The sequence below is a fragment of the Gobio gobio genome (genome assembly GCF_949357685.1).
Source record: "Gobio gobio genome assembly, chromosome: 7".
NCBI classification, from domain to species: domain Eukaryota; kingdom Metazoa; phylum Chordata; class Actinopteri; order Cypriniformes; family Gobionidae; genus Gobio; species Gobio gobio.
In genome coordinates, this window is record NC_137103.1 from 19,777,287 (window position 1) to 19,792,270 (window position 14,984).

The window sequence follows — 14,984 nt, forward strand, 5'->3', positions numbered from 1 at the left end:
AGAGAGGATTTGTGCCGCGATCGAGCGCTCATGGCAGCTAATGATTATCGCGCGTACCTGCGGAATCATATCGATATGGAAGAGGCTCCGGCGCGCGCTCCGCAGACGGGCTCCACGCACAGAGCGCTCATATTCGGCACGCTCACTGTCATGGGACTGCTGCAGGTCGCGTCGAGTGTGGCGATTTTGTTGCACTTAACCGGTTATCTCCGAGAGGTAAGAAAACAAGTACCCATACTTCATAAACTCTTTCAGTACAACAGTTGTACTGGAGTTGTCACGATTTGCATGAATCTTGAGGTTTTACATGCGTTTCAGCAGTTTTGAGAAAAGGTTCCGTTTAACCTGTTGTGAACGCTGAATGTCAAGCGTTGCAGGACGGCTCAGTGTGTGTGAAACGCGCCGCTTCTGTTCTGTTTGAACATCAGAAGGAGCGCGCGCTCGCAGAAGCGTCTTGTGCCCACTCCGTGCTTTTTGTGCCAAGTGGGTTTTGAACTTTCAAAACAATTTCTATATTTTATACTCTGCACGACTGTTGGAAAGTAAAAGTGTTTGACTTGAAAAAAAAGGATGAATTTTGTCCGTCCAGTTGAGTCCCACCTTTAACAGGTCTCTGTCTCATCAATGTCGCTCCAGCGTATGGCTTTTGACATTGATCAAAATGTTGTTTTTTATACATTATTTTCACTGATCCATTCAGGTTATTAATCGGTTTATTTAATAATAAAAAAATAGCCTATGTTTAGTCGGGATTTGAAACACGAAGTTTACATCACTTTTGACTAACACGTTAAAGTGCAAAGTGTTTTTCTTTTCATTTCATTGGAGACATTGCTCCCACTAATATCACCTCAAAAAGATAATGTGAAATATAGAGTTGTCTTTTATTTGTAGTATTTTTTTCTTTCTCCGAGTTCACTCGCAAACGTTATTGTCGTTTAATTTGCTGGTTAGTGAATGTTTAAAGCTTAGTTTTGTACTCTAGGTTTGTTCTGTGGGAAAATAACTCTATCAGTCTAATCCAATTGCTGACGCAGGAAATTTTGGTTTTGCAATGCTGATCTTCATGAATGTGTTGTTGGTCCAGCACTGGTTTCCTTTATTCGCATTTTCCAGAAATATGGAGAAAACAGACGTTGACCAAATATTGTTGAGGGTCTCCCACAAATGATACAAAGACATGGAGTGCCAGTCAAAAGTTTGGACATGTCTGTCAATTGTCAATTTTAGAAAAAAATATTGAAGTTTAATATATTTCTATAAAATGACACAAAGTGATGAATGGGATGTATAGTGACCTAAACATGTTGAACAAATCAAAGGTTCATCTTTGTTTAGATTTCAGCTCTGCCTACTGTGGACAAACCCCGGACAAACATTTACTCAACCAACTTTATGAACTGCATCCTGAGATGCTTTTGAAGAGTATTGAACATAATTTCCTGGAATTCAAAACGTCAGCACTTTGGACTGGTTACTACAAAGGACCAAAACATTCCCTCCGACTTCATGTGCTCATCTGGTGGTCTGCTTAAATGTTTGGCTGAGCTGCAACGAATGGGATGCTGAGAAACAGCTCTCACATGTTGTCATGCCCAGATCTCTCTCCTGTAGTGTGAAAGCTGTGGAGACTGTTATGACATCTTGTTTTGTGAGGCTTTGGCACAAACATAGCGGTGTATGTCGGAGGCTTCGTGTGCACTGGTGGAGGGCCAAAGATGCAAGGAAGGGAAAAAGTTGAATGTCAGTTGTGTTTGGCGCGTGATTCATGTTGTCCTCAGAAATGAATGAAGAGACAGTACTTAACTGAACCAAACCATGTATGATAACGAAATGCTTCTCATTCTTTTTTGTAGTCCATGAATTTCAAATGCACTTCAGTTTATCAAAGGAGAGGAATAACAACACACTCTGCATCACTTGCAGTTACACACAGTTTCAGATATTTTCTCAAGAATTTTGCAGTGTATCATGTTACTTCCTGACAGAGCACCTGCATAGTTTAAGATGGGTTCTTTAGGCTCTAGTTTTACAGTGTTAACTGATGATCATAGCCCAAGGTCTGTGGGAATAGTTCATTTCACTTCCAGAAATGTGTACGCTGTAAAAATAGCAGAAAAACTTGTTTGTGCTTGAGGATATACTTGAGGGAGAAAATACTTCAGTGTTCCTCCTTCATTAGACTCAAATGCAAATAAGGTTAGTTTTAGTTAAGGGAATTATTTTGAGGGAAGATCTGTGTAATTCTGGGCAGTAGATTTTACTTTTTATAAAATGTGTGAGCTGAAAGTCTAAGGGCCCTATCATACGCCAGGCACAACGCAAGTTTTTTTTGCTGGTTTCAGCCCGACGCAGTTATCATTTTCACGTCCAGCGCCCCGTTATTTAAATAGCAAATGCACACGCGCCCATTGGTTCTCCCATGGGCGTGCTCGTCTGAAAATGAGGTGTGTTCAAGTGCTTTGTTGGCGCGGTTCTATTTTGAGGCAACAAAAACCTGGTCTAAGTCAATAGCGGAGTATATTTTGTGTTATTTAAAGGTTGCGTTAGTAATAAGCGCCTATAGGCGGGTGCACAACGCGTGTACACTCTGCTTATTTCACACACAGGGCACACAAACACGCAGCAGCACACAAACATTTTTAAATATTAAAAGTAAAATGTGCCGACAGTTTTTTCCGTCGTGAAGCTAGCAAAAGTGGATTCGGACACGCCCTAAGTACACCTGTGCCATGCGCTTAGATTGTTAAAATAGGGCCCTTATATTTAAAGGTAGGGTAGGCACTTTCGGAGAGGCTAGCAGTAGCAAGCTAGCTTTGAAAGCATGAGATCCCACTCCCTTCCTTTAGAGCGTCTCCAAAGCCTGGCCTGAATGCACACAGCTGAGTCACGAGAGACGCTGTTAAATTACCTCATGTCACAAAGCACTTTAGACTGGGTAAACCCAGCCTGATCTGCTGGCAATTTGATTTCACCCTGCAACTCAGTCTGGAAACCTGTACATTCATTTCTACTGCTTCTGTTACACTTTTGTGGGAACCAATCACAGACTGGCTTATCCACCTGGCGTGCCATTGGCGGGTTTAATACGATGACGGATAGAGAAACGATGGGTTGTTGCCCTTTGATCATGCCTTTTGTGGTCTGATTGGTTGAAGGACTATCCAATTGCGTACAGAGTCATTTAATTTATGTAGTGTAGTTTAATCTAACAGTAGAAAATACATCTCCAGACCAATGTTCAATCTTAAATTGAGCTTGGTCTGGTGAAAGCCAGACAAAAAGCACATAGCATTACAATAATAATTACTTTTACCACCTGAGTGACCGCTCCAGATTCATGCAGGTAGGATGTCATCTCACATTTTTAGCCAAAATATGCAAAAAAGGAAACGCACTAGTGAATTTACACCACCAGATAATTTTCATAAATGGCAAGCATTCCAATTTTGCACATTCCAATTCTGGAACATTTTGCAGCATTCTGCGGGTGTAGATTCTATTTGGGACTGCTGCTTATCCAGTGTTGCCAGATCAGGTCCAGACCAAAAGCTCTCAAAAACCCGCCCAAATCATTCATTGCCAAAAGAATGTGATATAATTCTATTGTCATGACAACCAAAGTGTATAAGTACCATTTACCTCCTTAAAACTAAATAATGATTACAAAATAAAATTATAAAAATGAATCAAATCTCTTGCCAGGAGAACAGGAAAGCTGATGAAACCATGCCAAATACAGTAACATTCCAAACAAGTAGAAACTATTAAAGTATGTCAAGTATTTGCAAATGGCAGTCAAGAAATTAACAGACTTTAAACCTTGCACACAGACTTTACAAGACGGAAATGTGTCACTCGAGTTCAGAAAATTAACCACAAAATAGTAATCATTTACCTTTGTGTTGCACTTTAACTTCAAACAGAACTGGTGTATTTTTTTTCTTGAAGTATACATTGTAGAACACAACGCAGAACTTAGCACAGTCAAAACGTCATCGTTGATTCAAACCTCTTTCGGCAGCTGTCGGGGACGTGTAGAGTGCAGTCTAGATGGTTTAAAAGTCGCAGATGTCCAGGTCAGGTCAGGTCAGGTCAGGTCAGTGCGCACATGACGATGGGCAAGAGTCGTACCATATTTGATTTCGATTATGTCATTCAGCTGTGCTCTTAGAGTTAGATATATTTATAAAGAGCTTTCGAGTCATCTCTCACCACAGGTGGAATCTTGGGTTAAGTTGGTCCCACTCTTTACTGTAGAGACAACTTACTGTATATTTATGCCGCTTTGGCATAGCGGTCACTTGAATATACAGCTACAAGTTGTAAAAACCCGTCAGTAATGAATGATCACATCTGCCTGCTGATTGGCTAAAAGTGCGTGTTTATCGGCGACATCAATACCAACACCCAATTTGGCAACAATGTGCTTATCCATTGTCCATTATAGCTAAAATAATATATAATGCTGTATGTATATCCGGCTTATTTAAACCCCATTTGATAATATCATTCTGTTTTACCACCCATGCTAAAGGACATAGCTGAAGAGAATTACCAGGATGTTTTACTGTGCTAAACACATTTCTGTCATCACAGTGTTTGGCATTGTAATGGATATGACAATGTTGATATGTTTGGTCTTGGCGGAATAGATCGGCTATGCTGCTGCTGTTATTGCTGCTTCTGCAGAGCAAGTATACTGGACTTACTACTGTCAATACATACACAACACGCTGCTGTGAGCGAGTAAGACATACAATAGAGCGTAAATGAATTACCCATAGCAGATCTATACATGTGGAGTTGGGGAAGGTGGAGGGTTTCTGAAAGCGCGCTGCAACTGCTACAGAAAGTGCTGACAGAGTATTTGAAGGTTGAGCAGCAAGCTCATTGGCAACTGATACATCAGGGACCAATCAGCTGTGCCCTATAGAGAATGATGTGATTGCAAACATATTGAGTTAAGGACCTATCAGTCTCCGCCATCTAGGACTTTGTTTTAGTTATCTTATCACTTTTGTTCTGTGGGCACAGTTAAAAATAATGCTGCTTTCCTGTAAGTTCATTAAAACCATGCAGTGTGCAGTGGTACCTGTTAGTAAATAGCAATCCAGCTGGATGCAGTTGTGTAACTGAACTGTGTTTGTTGTTTTTTACAGGTCGACCTTGCCTCAGCCCAGCAGAGTCCTAATGAGGTGAGCTAATAAACTTCTAAAGATGAGTCTGTTTTCCTCAAGTTTGTGCGGTTTGGCTCAGATTCAGAAACAGCATCAGTTTGCAGAAACGTTCTTTTCCTCATTTTACACAACACGAAATGGGTTTTGGAATCTTTTGAAAGAAATGAAATGCAATGATTAAGTCTCACTTGATCCTAACCCTGACCTTAGTCTTAGTGGGCACCCTGATTTAAGTTTGTTAGGCAGTACTACCCTGGGAAAGTCTCCCACTCAGAAGTACGAGATGGGGAGTGGATGGGTGTATGCTGTCAAATACACGGATTCAAAATATATTCAGGTTCCAGAGAATAAAATAGCGTTGTATTTTGCTAATAATCTTTGAAAATAACAATAAAAATCAATCACTGCTGATTATTTGTGTAGCTATTTAACATTTTATGAATGCTGCCTGGATAATGATTCTAAAATTATTTTAGAATTACGTTTTTTACAATTATTGTATTGTTGATTTATTTATTCATTCAATTATACATTTTTAGGTAAGCTATGCATCAAGTTTGTGATTTTTGTTTTATTCGTCATTTACGATAGATTCTGACAATTAAAACAAAAATCAGGCTGTATTTATGACATAAATTACTGCTTTATTTCTTCAGAAACGGAAGTTTTTCGTGTTTTGTACTTTTCGAATTTTCCAGTCGGCTATTTTATGGAGCTGTCAACACTGGAAACTCAGACAGCATCCCTTCAGTTGACGAACAACCCATGCATATATAAAACTATATGTTATTAAATTGTGTATGTATAAAATTATTTTATTTACAAGTTTTGTGCTTGTGATTTTTTTCCACCTGTTTTTTCGTTGCACCTGTTTCTGAATATTGCTTCATCTAAGTAGTCTACACTATTTAGATGAATCAATATTCAGAAACGGGTGCTTTTATATTTATGCTTAATTAGGGGAACCGACGAATCACCCATCCCCTCCCAGACGCAGCTCCTCCAAAAATGATACATGCCCCCTCACTCTGTGCGCTGTGGTGCTGACCCCGTGTACTAAAAACTCCTTTAGGCTAAGTCGACATTCATTTTTAGCATTATAGACATTTTACATGATCATAGCATGGCATTTCCTCCTATTAAGACAGAGACATTCCAAAACCATGACCTGCAAATAGTGTTTATTGGACTGATAGAATGTGCTTCTTGCGTTAATAGTACCAATGTTCCATTGCTAAACATAAGCACACCGCAAAATACCATTGCTGTAAAACATTGATGACCATGATGGTGTAGTCGCTTGTGAAAAGGTCAAGCCAAAGTCTCTGGAACTTTTCTTTGTCAGGAACTCAGTTTGGATATTTAACCATGTCTCCGGGCTACAGGCAACATAATTACAAATGACCGGCTTAAACGTCTATATATGGTCCGTGTGTGGATGCAGTTCTTCTGTTCGCCTGTGTGTACAGTGGAATTTGTCGAGTTTGGAAAAGACATTTGGCTGCGGTTTAGAAATAGATTTGTCTCGAAACTGTGATGAGAGGTCAGAGGAGAGATAAAGTGTGTTGACTTTGAGTATAAAAGTAAATATATTTATTAACTAGTCTTTTTAGGTTGTGAAGGTGTGTTGTTATCTTATGGCTATAATGCTATATAAGATTTCTAATCGTGATCTTCTGGGCTTTATGAGGTGTTTTTCTGATGGCTTGCTTTGCCAGGTCATGAGAAGTGTACTATTTTTATCATTACCCTGGGACCACGTATTAAGTGTTTAAATATATGTTATATCTTGGCTTTTTAAATGCTGCTCAAATGCAGTTTAGTTTGAGAGCGTGTTTGTTCTGGCCTACTTTGTTTGCGGTGTACCAAAGTTCTTAAGAAGGTCAGAGTATCGAACAAAAACCAGAACTCTGCACTTGAAAGACCTAATTATTGTGTTTGTTTGTTATTTGATGCTAGTCTAGGACAAAAAGCCTAATATTATAACATTTAGATATTTAGTTCATATTTCATAAATATAGCTTTTACTTAGGCCTTAATCTACTACCACTTATATACATCTCTTTGTGGTATGAAACTTAAAATTATGACATATTCCCATATGCCCACAAAGCAGACTATATTTCACACAGTTGAAGTTATTTAAGTGTATTCAAGTATTCAGTGTTTTCCTGGATTGGTGGATTGTTGGCTTAATTTTAAAGACACCTTGCAATTTGAACACCTAGCAGACATTGTTTTTTTCTTTTCCAAAAGCCGCTTGAAGCATAGATAACATTTCAGTAATACCTGAACAAGTAAAACTGTAGAGAGGAAACCGCACAACAGAATTATTGCCTGTTATGTTGGTAGTGTCCTTGCATCCTGGGCTGCGAACGAAATCGCGTACTATATGAGTTGGTACAACATTTTAATTTGAACAACCATCGTGTAAAACTCCTGATCACGTGGATTACTTTTGAAATAACTAGATTTCACCCATGAAAATGTGTTGAAGAACGGAAAATGTGACCTCGCCTTGAAGGAATAATTTACCCCAAAATGAAAATTCTGTCATTAATTACTCACCCTCATGTCATTCCTTGTAACTTTCGTTTCTCTTCGGAACACAAATGAAGATATTTTTGATGAAACCTGAGAGCTTTCTGTCCCTCCATTAACCCTACACTCTTAAAAAAAAAGGCTCGTAATCATAGGGGAACCTTTTTTAGTGCTATATAGCACCAATTTTGATGCTTCAGTGGTTCTTCAGCGGTTCTTCAGAGGTGCTATATAGCACCTTAGTCAAAGAACCGGTGAAGAACCGCTGAAGAACCGCTGAAGAACCTCTGAAGAACCGCTGAAGAACCTCTGAAGAACCGCTGAAGAACCACTGAAGCACCAAAATTGGTGCTATATAGCACTAAAAAAGGTTCCCCTATGATTACGAGCCAAGCACCATTTTTGGTGCCATATAGAACCTTTTTTTTTTTAGAGTGTATGGCACTGTTGCATTTGTTGCATTGGTTGGCTTCCCGGTCATAAGTGACCGGACACCTAAAAATTAAACTTTCTCCAACCGAGTAAAACCAATGCAATTTATTTTTCTTCAATAATATTTTTTCTTTTTAATGTTGTATTTTGAGATGATTTGATGGTATTTTTTTATATTTATGCAATAATTACGGTCTATTTTTGCCATTGAACATTATAAAAAAATTTTTTTTTGTAATTTATTATTATTTTTTAATTATTGCAGTATTTCAGGTTAAAATAGAGACTAGGCCTTCAAAATATATATTTTTGAAGGCAGATATGTGCCTTCTTTTGGAATTATTTAAGAAATCATGCAACCATGGGTGTAACCACTAGAGGTCTCAATGGAGAGGCTTGAGAATTCCCTAGTTCTGTTCTGAACACATTTAATGATTTTTTATGATGGATTTGAATATATGTTTAAAAAAAATCTCAAAGACTATTTATTATAAAGTTTTAGATATTTTTTTGTTTGTTAGAAATATAGATTTTTTTCTCTGAATTTGTGTTTTTGAAGATTTCCCATTAATTTCCTATGGTGTCATTTTTGACCGAAGAGCACAAGTGGGAGTATTTTTTTTACGACCACTTAGCATGCTCAAATCATGCCCTCAATTTTTTTGTGTGTTAACATACCTAATGCTAGAAAAGTCACAAAGTTTCATATTTTTAAAAAAAAATTAAAAATGTGGTTCATAGGCTCAGTTTTTCATAGGTGTGTGTGTGTATAAGTGTCCGTGTGTGTGTGAGTGGATGTGTCAATATCACACTGTTGATGTTTTAGAGTGTCACCCCTTTACAGCTGTGTACTTTTTTTCAGTATTGTGGCCGATTTGTAGATTGTACACACAAATATTCGGTGAATTTTTGTGTTTTTGCCGATTTCCCATTCATTTCCTATGGTCAGTCATTTATGACCGAAGACCATGAACGCTACTTTTTTTTAACGATCAGTTAGCTTGCTCGAATCATGACCCCAATTTTTTTGTGTGTTTACATACCTAATGCAAGAAAAGTCACCTAGTTTCATATCATTCCAATAAAGCTGTGATTTTTAACATTTCAAAACAGAAAATTTTCCGGTCAGAAATGACCGAAGAGCACCAGAGGGTTAAAGGATTAGTTCACTTTAAAATGAAAATTAGCCCATGATTTACTCACCCTCAAGCCTATAATGGCAGTGACGGGGTTCATTGAGTTTGAAGCTCAAAAAAGCACATCCATCCTTCATAAACGGCTCCAGGGTTCTTGAAGCGAAGCCATGCATTTGTGTAAAAAAAATTCATATTTAACACGTTATAAAGTAAAATAATAGCTTCCGCCAGAACATCTTCCGTATTAAACTTACGGAAAAAGTGTAACGCCTTTCACAGTTCAAACCGCTTAAGATACTTCCTAGTCATTATGCTTTTTCCGTAAGTTGAATAAAGAAGGTGGTTTGCCGGAAGCTAGATATTTTACTTTATAACGTGTTCTTACACAAATGCATGACTTTGCTTAAAAAAGCTCTTATTAACCCCCAGGAGCCGCGTGGAGTATGTTTATGATGGATGTATGCACTTTTTTGAGCTTCAAACTCGTGAGCCCCGTTCACTGCCATTATAAAGCTTGGAAACATCTGGATATTTATTAATATAACTCTGATTGTGTTCATCAGAAAGAAGAAAGTCATATACACCTTGGCTTGTGGGTGAGCAAATCATGGGGTAATTTTCATTTTAAAGTGAACTAATCCTGTAACAGCCTACGCAACTGACACTTTTAAGCCCCAGAAAGGTGGTAAAGACATAAAAGTAATCCATGTGACTCCAGTGGTTTAACCTCAATTTTATGAAGTGAAGTGAATGCTTTGTTTGCGCAAAAAACACAATATACTACTTTATTTACAGTTATAATCTCTAGCACCATGTCAACGCAACACGCATGTGTCGTGGTGCTTTCATGAACGCGCTAGAGATTAATATGTTGTGTTCCATTTGTGTTCCAAAGATGAACAAAAGTCTAATGGGTTTAGAATGACATGAGGGTGAGTAATTAATGACAGAATATTCCTTTTTGGGTGAACTAACCCTTTAAGCCAGTGCTTCTCAACTGGTTTGGCCATGGGACCCACATTTTCCAATGGCCATGAAGCCGCAACCCACATTTTTAGGAATTTGAACCAAGTATTTGTTTCTCAAAAATGATTGACACACACAAGTACCATTCCACTTTACTCAAAACACATATTAATTGTAAGAATATCACTAACACTGATGAACAAATCATAAGACAAGGCAATTAAAGTCCCAAGCTAGTTTTTGTTAATATAATAAAGATAGTAAGTTGGTATAAGCCACCAGTCACCAGAAATATCGAAAATAACACAAAGTGAAAATAAAGTGGTATTTTGTGTTAAAGTTCAGTTACCATGGTAAATACACAATACTAACATGAACTGTTCATAAAACATGGACACTGCATGCAAATCCTTCCCAGCTAACACATAACGTACAAGTTATGTAATTAATTGGTACTTTTTTGTAATTTCATGACTTACCAATTGACAACATAACTACAAAGTGGCATGCTTATGATTTCTTTTGCTCTTTATGTATAGTGAAATTATATACTGCATGCTCCTCCGCATTTGCACAGACTGACATCTGACAGTACATTTTTCTCAGGTACTCTTTGAATTCTCGTAATTACTGTAATTACAACATGGCGTTCCGTGAAAGCATCTTTAAACTGCGTCTTACAGAATAGTCAACAGCTTTCACGCATGTCTTATAATAAAAGTCTTGCATTCTTTGACTACACACTCAAAGCGTTCTTATAACAAACATTTGGGTCGCGAGTCGTGACCCTCCAGTTGAGAAATGTGGCAGTTTGATATTTTTAGGCCGATTCCAGCAGTTTTTATCTCAACCAGCCCAGCTTGATTTAATAGTTCCAGTGACAGAAATGACTTTTAGGAAACTTTTGGTAACAAAGCACATGCTGGCAGAGTCATGAGATCCAATTTGAGAATGTAGCCAATATTCTTAATTCTGCTGCTTGTGTAAAAAAAGGAAACGAGGACACACATGGTCACAACTGTGTGTTTCCTATTTCTTTGAATGAGCAAGAATAAATTGAGTCAAAAAAATGCTGCACTGTAGAGGGTTAATGTGTCATATATGAGGAATATATACTTTTACACCAATTCCAGCAAGCTTGTCAGGTTCCCATTTCTGCTGCATCATACTAGGTACTGTAGAGCTAGCCACTGTGAAATATCATTGGTCCAAAATCCTGCTCCTCATAAAATATCTACATTGTAAAAAATGTTTGTGATTTTAACGGTATTTTACTGTAAAAATGCTATGGTGAAAAACAGTTAATTGGTTAACAGAAAGTTTCTGTACTATACACGGTGAATAACTGTAATAGATCTAACCTTACATTTCATTTCATTTTACAGTAAAATACCGTTAAATTTACAGTTTTTGAACGTGAAAAAGAACAAGTCATTGTGTAATTACAGTGAAAACCCGTAAATTGACATTCCCAGAATTCCCTGCGTGACACTTCGCCTTTGATGTATTTTCATTGCAATAACTATGTTCCTTCTTTGTTTTTTCTAATCACTTCTGTACATTAGGGTTTTACGTTACATCTGATGTTGTTAAATTAATGTTTATTGCATTTTTTTATGCAAAGTTTTGTGTTTTACCATGATGGTGTTTAGTGTTTGTGTGAATGACACTGAGCACCTTCTATATATTAGTATTGTCCTCTTAAAAGCTGCTTGTGATGAGCTTTGAGTCATCACGTGATTCTCATCACCACTGTGATTGGTGGTTGTCCGTATATATCAAAGGTACATAACAGATATTAATATTTCAATAGGTTGGTAATTTAACATTATTTCAGTTAATGAAATATTTTTTACCGTAAATTGTTTACAGTGTAAACATAATCATTACAATATAAACCTTTAAATTATATGGTTTTGAACTGTAAAATAAAACCTTTTTTAACCGTAATCATTACATTATAAACCTTTAAATTATACGGATTTGAACTTTAAAATAAAAAAAAATTTTAACCGTAATTTTTACATTATAAACCTTTAAATTATATGGTGCTGTCCCTAAAAACCGAAAACGTTACTGCCGTATTTTCTACGGTAAAGTTCTGGCAACCACAGCTGCCGTTTTTTTTACTGTAAATTTTACGGGGATTTTTTTTACAGTGTACAAAAAACATAAAATATCCGATGCTTGAGTCCCGTTCACACCAAGAACGATAAGTATAACAATATTAGCGTCCGCATCATTGCATGATAACATTCTGTTTATTATAAGCATGCAGCAGTTTTGTCGTCTGCCACTTTAAATGCTCAAGCTCTTTAAAGATTTAAAGAGTAGATTTTGATTGGCTGTCAATATGTTTATCATTCATCAGCTGGGAAAAAAAAACATTCGGAAAGTGATTCCGATATAGTTTTCCCCCGCCGTTATAGTTGTGGTGTGGGCTCTGCTATTCTTTTATATTTAGAATGATTTTTCAGAACTATATCTTTATCGTTATCATTACAGTTACAGTCCTTGGTGTGAATGTCCTTTATTCTGTACATATATAATTGGTTTCTTATTGGAGTCTGCATGATCATAAGAATCTGCACTCTGAATGATGGATTTAATGTGTTTGGTTGTTCTTCCTCAGGAAATGCACAGCGAAACTTTAATAGCCGATCCAAGGGATCCAAGGATTCTTAAGGAGAAGAAGGAAAGATGTCGACAAAAAAAGGATACACGCATGCCATCGGCTCACCTTCCCATCAAGGCGTCTACAAGCTTTTCAATCAGTATGCGTAAGCTTTTTATTTCAGAATCACATGACATGGTTGTTACAAATGTTTCCTGAAATGTGACTTGTGTTCGTTCCCTAAATGAAGTGATCTTGATGTAATGTATATCCAAAAATAATATCATACATTTTTATTCTGACCATGTTACTGGTGTTTTTGCAGAAGATCGAAATGGTTTAACCATGATCCACTGGGATGTTGATCAAGGGAGTCTGAAGAAGATTGCATACCAAGATGGACGAATTTTAGTGAACGAATCTGGCTATTACTACGTATATGCCCACACCTGCTTTCGATACGCTGAGGAACACGACTCATACAAAGAGGACGTCAGCAATTTACAGCTGTTTCAATACATTTACCACGAGAGCCACACACAGTCTGTAATCAAGCCTGTTATCCTTACAAAAAGTGGCGGCACGCTGCAGTGGAACATTCCGAACATTGAGTACAACATGTACTGCGTGGAGCAAGGCAGAGGTGTCCATTTGAAAAAGGGCGATGGTATTTTTGTCAACGTATCCAATGCATGGCTGCTGGACCCTGCAGCTGAAGGGACATACTTTGGTACTTTTAAGATAAGCGATTGACTTGCATCGTTTTTGCTACTGAACATGTGCACATTTTGCAACCTTACGGAATTTTTCAAAGTGATTATCAACCACTGAGCACTTGTTTTTGATCACTGACTTCTGACACATTTTTGTTCAATTTAGATGACATTTAAGAGCACATTGACACTTCTCAGTCGTACCGATACTGGCAATATGTATCAGTTCAATATTGGTACTCATGCTCTTAACATGCTCCTAAACCCATGACCATGCAGAGAATCGCAGCGTTGGAGTGATGCTGGACAGTCCCAGTAAAGTACGCCAAATCGCAGGAGTCTGCTGCGACCTGCACAACAGGGGAAAAACATACAAACTAAGTGGTCATGTTTAGTTCGAAATGTAATGTACTCAATATGAACTTCTTGTTCATTGAAGTGTTGTATAAAAACAATATCACATTTGCGGCTTTAGTCGTAGTGGGGTATTGTTATCAGTGAGTATACCAATAAGGAACAGCCTTAAGAGAGTAATAAAAGACGACATATCAGTGCATCACTAGTTTAAGAAATTTGACATTCAACTTTTCACCATCACATTGATTGGTCCAAATACCATGAAATATTTTGAACACAATGTTAACCTCTTAACGTTCACCCCCCTTTTTGAGAATAGTCATGAAAATGTACTATCCAAACTTAAAAAGCTGTAATTCAAGAATGCTTTGGAATATAGACCTAAGTTTGGTCTTGTTTTAAATAAGACTCGGTACTCGGCAGATTATTGTTGAAGTGAAAGCATTTCAAAATATGAAAGTATGAAAAAGTTATGGAAGTTTAAATTTACTGTAAATGAAAAATACTATACTAAATATTTTTTATTTTATATAAAATATATATTTAAAAAAAAAATGTTTTACTATAAAATCAAAGCCATATGTCTAACCAAGTTGGTTTCCAAATTTGAAGTTGATATCACAAAAATGTAAGTTCCCATGAGATTTTGTTTAGGCGCTGTACCAAAAATAGCCACCCGGGTGTCACACATTCCATTGATTGTTTTTTTTTTTTAAATGCATTTTCCTGTAAATTTCTGTCCAAATATCACTTCCATCACAAAACAGTCACCAAACATGGACCCTTAAGACTCCCTTTCCGACGATATGCATTTTGTCAAGATTAGAAAAGACATTTTTAAAATGCATTTTGTAATATGAAACATGACACTGCCCACTAGGGGGATGGACACTAGCCCGGTAGATGAATTTAGAGTACCGTTTCCATGGTAACGTAACGTCTGATTTCAAAACGGTTTTCACAGGATGAATTTTGAGTTCGTAAGCTTTCGAATGATACCTAATTTATGATCATTACTAAAATATATGATACGAAAAAAAGGCGA

General features: G+C 37.2%; 1 protein-coding gene across 2 annotated transcripts; it reads left to right on the forward strand.

Annotated features, from left to right (window-relative positions):
• tnfsf11 (TNF superfamily member 11) lies at positions 1–14,437 on the forward strand. Of its 2 annotated transcripts, none has more exons than XM_079821368.1 (4): positions 1–216; positions 5,163–5,198; positions 12,888–13,029; positions 13,195–14,437. In XM_079821368.1, exons 1-4 carry the CDS (start codon positions 31–33, stop codon positions 13,620–13,622), a joined length of 792 nt encoding a protein of 263 aa, XP_079677494.1. In that variant the 5' UTR covers positions 1–30; the 3' UTR covers positions 13,623–14,437. The 2 variants fall into 2 exon arrangements, with proteins under 2 accessions (XP_079677494.1, XP_079677493.1); XM_079821367.1 differs by having other exon boundaries at positions 2–216; positions 12,888–13,035.
• Positions 14,438–14,984: the final 547 nt, after the last annotated feature.

Bases quoted from the DNA above. Each gene is read 5' to 3' on its own strand.
- tnfsf11 (XM_079821367.1), top strand. From the start codon at position 31: ATGGCAGCTAATGATTATCGCGCGTACCTGCGGAATCATATCGATATG. The intron at 217-5,162 runs GTAAGAAAACAA...TGTTTTTTACAG, and splicing joins TAACCGGTTATCTCCGAGAG to GTCGACCTTGCCTCAGCCCA. The intron at 13,036-13,194 runs GTAAGCTTTTTA...GTGTTTTTGCAG, and splicing joins AAGCTTTTCAATCAGTATGC to AAGATCGAAATGGTTTAACC.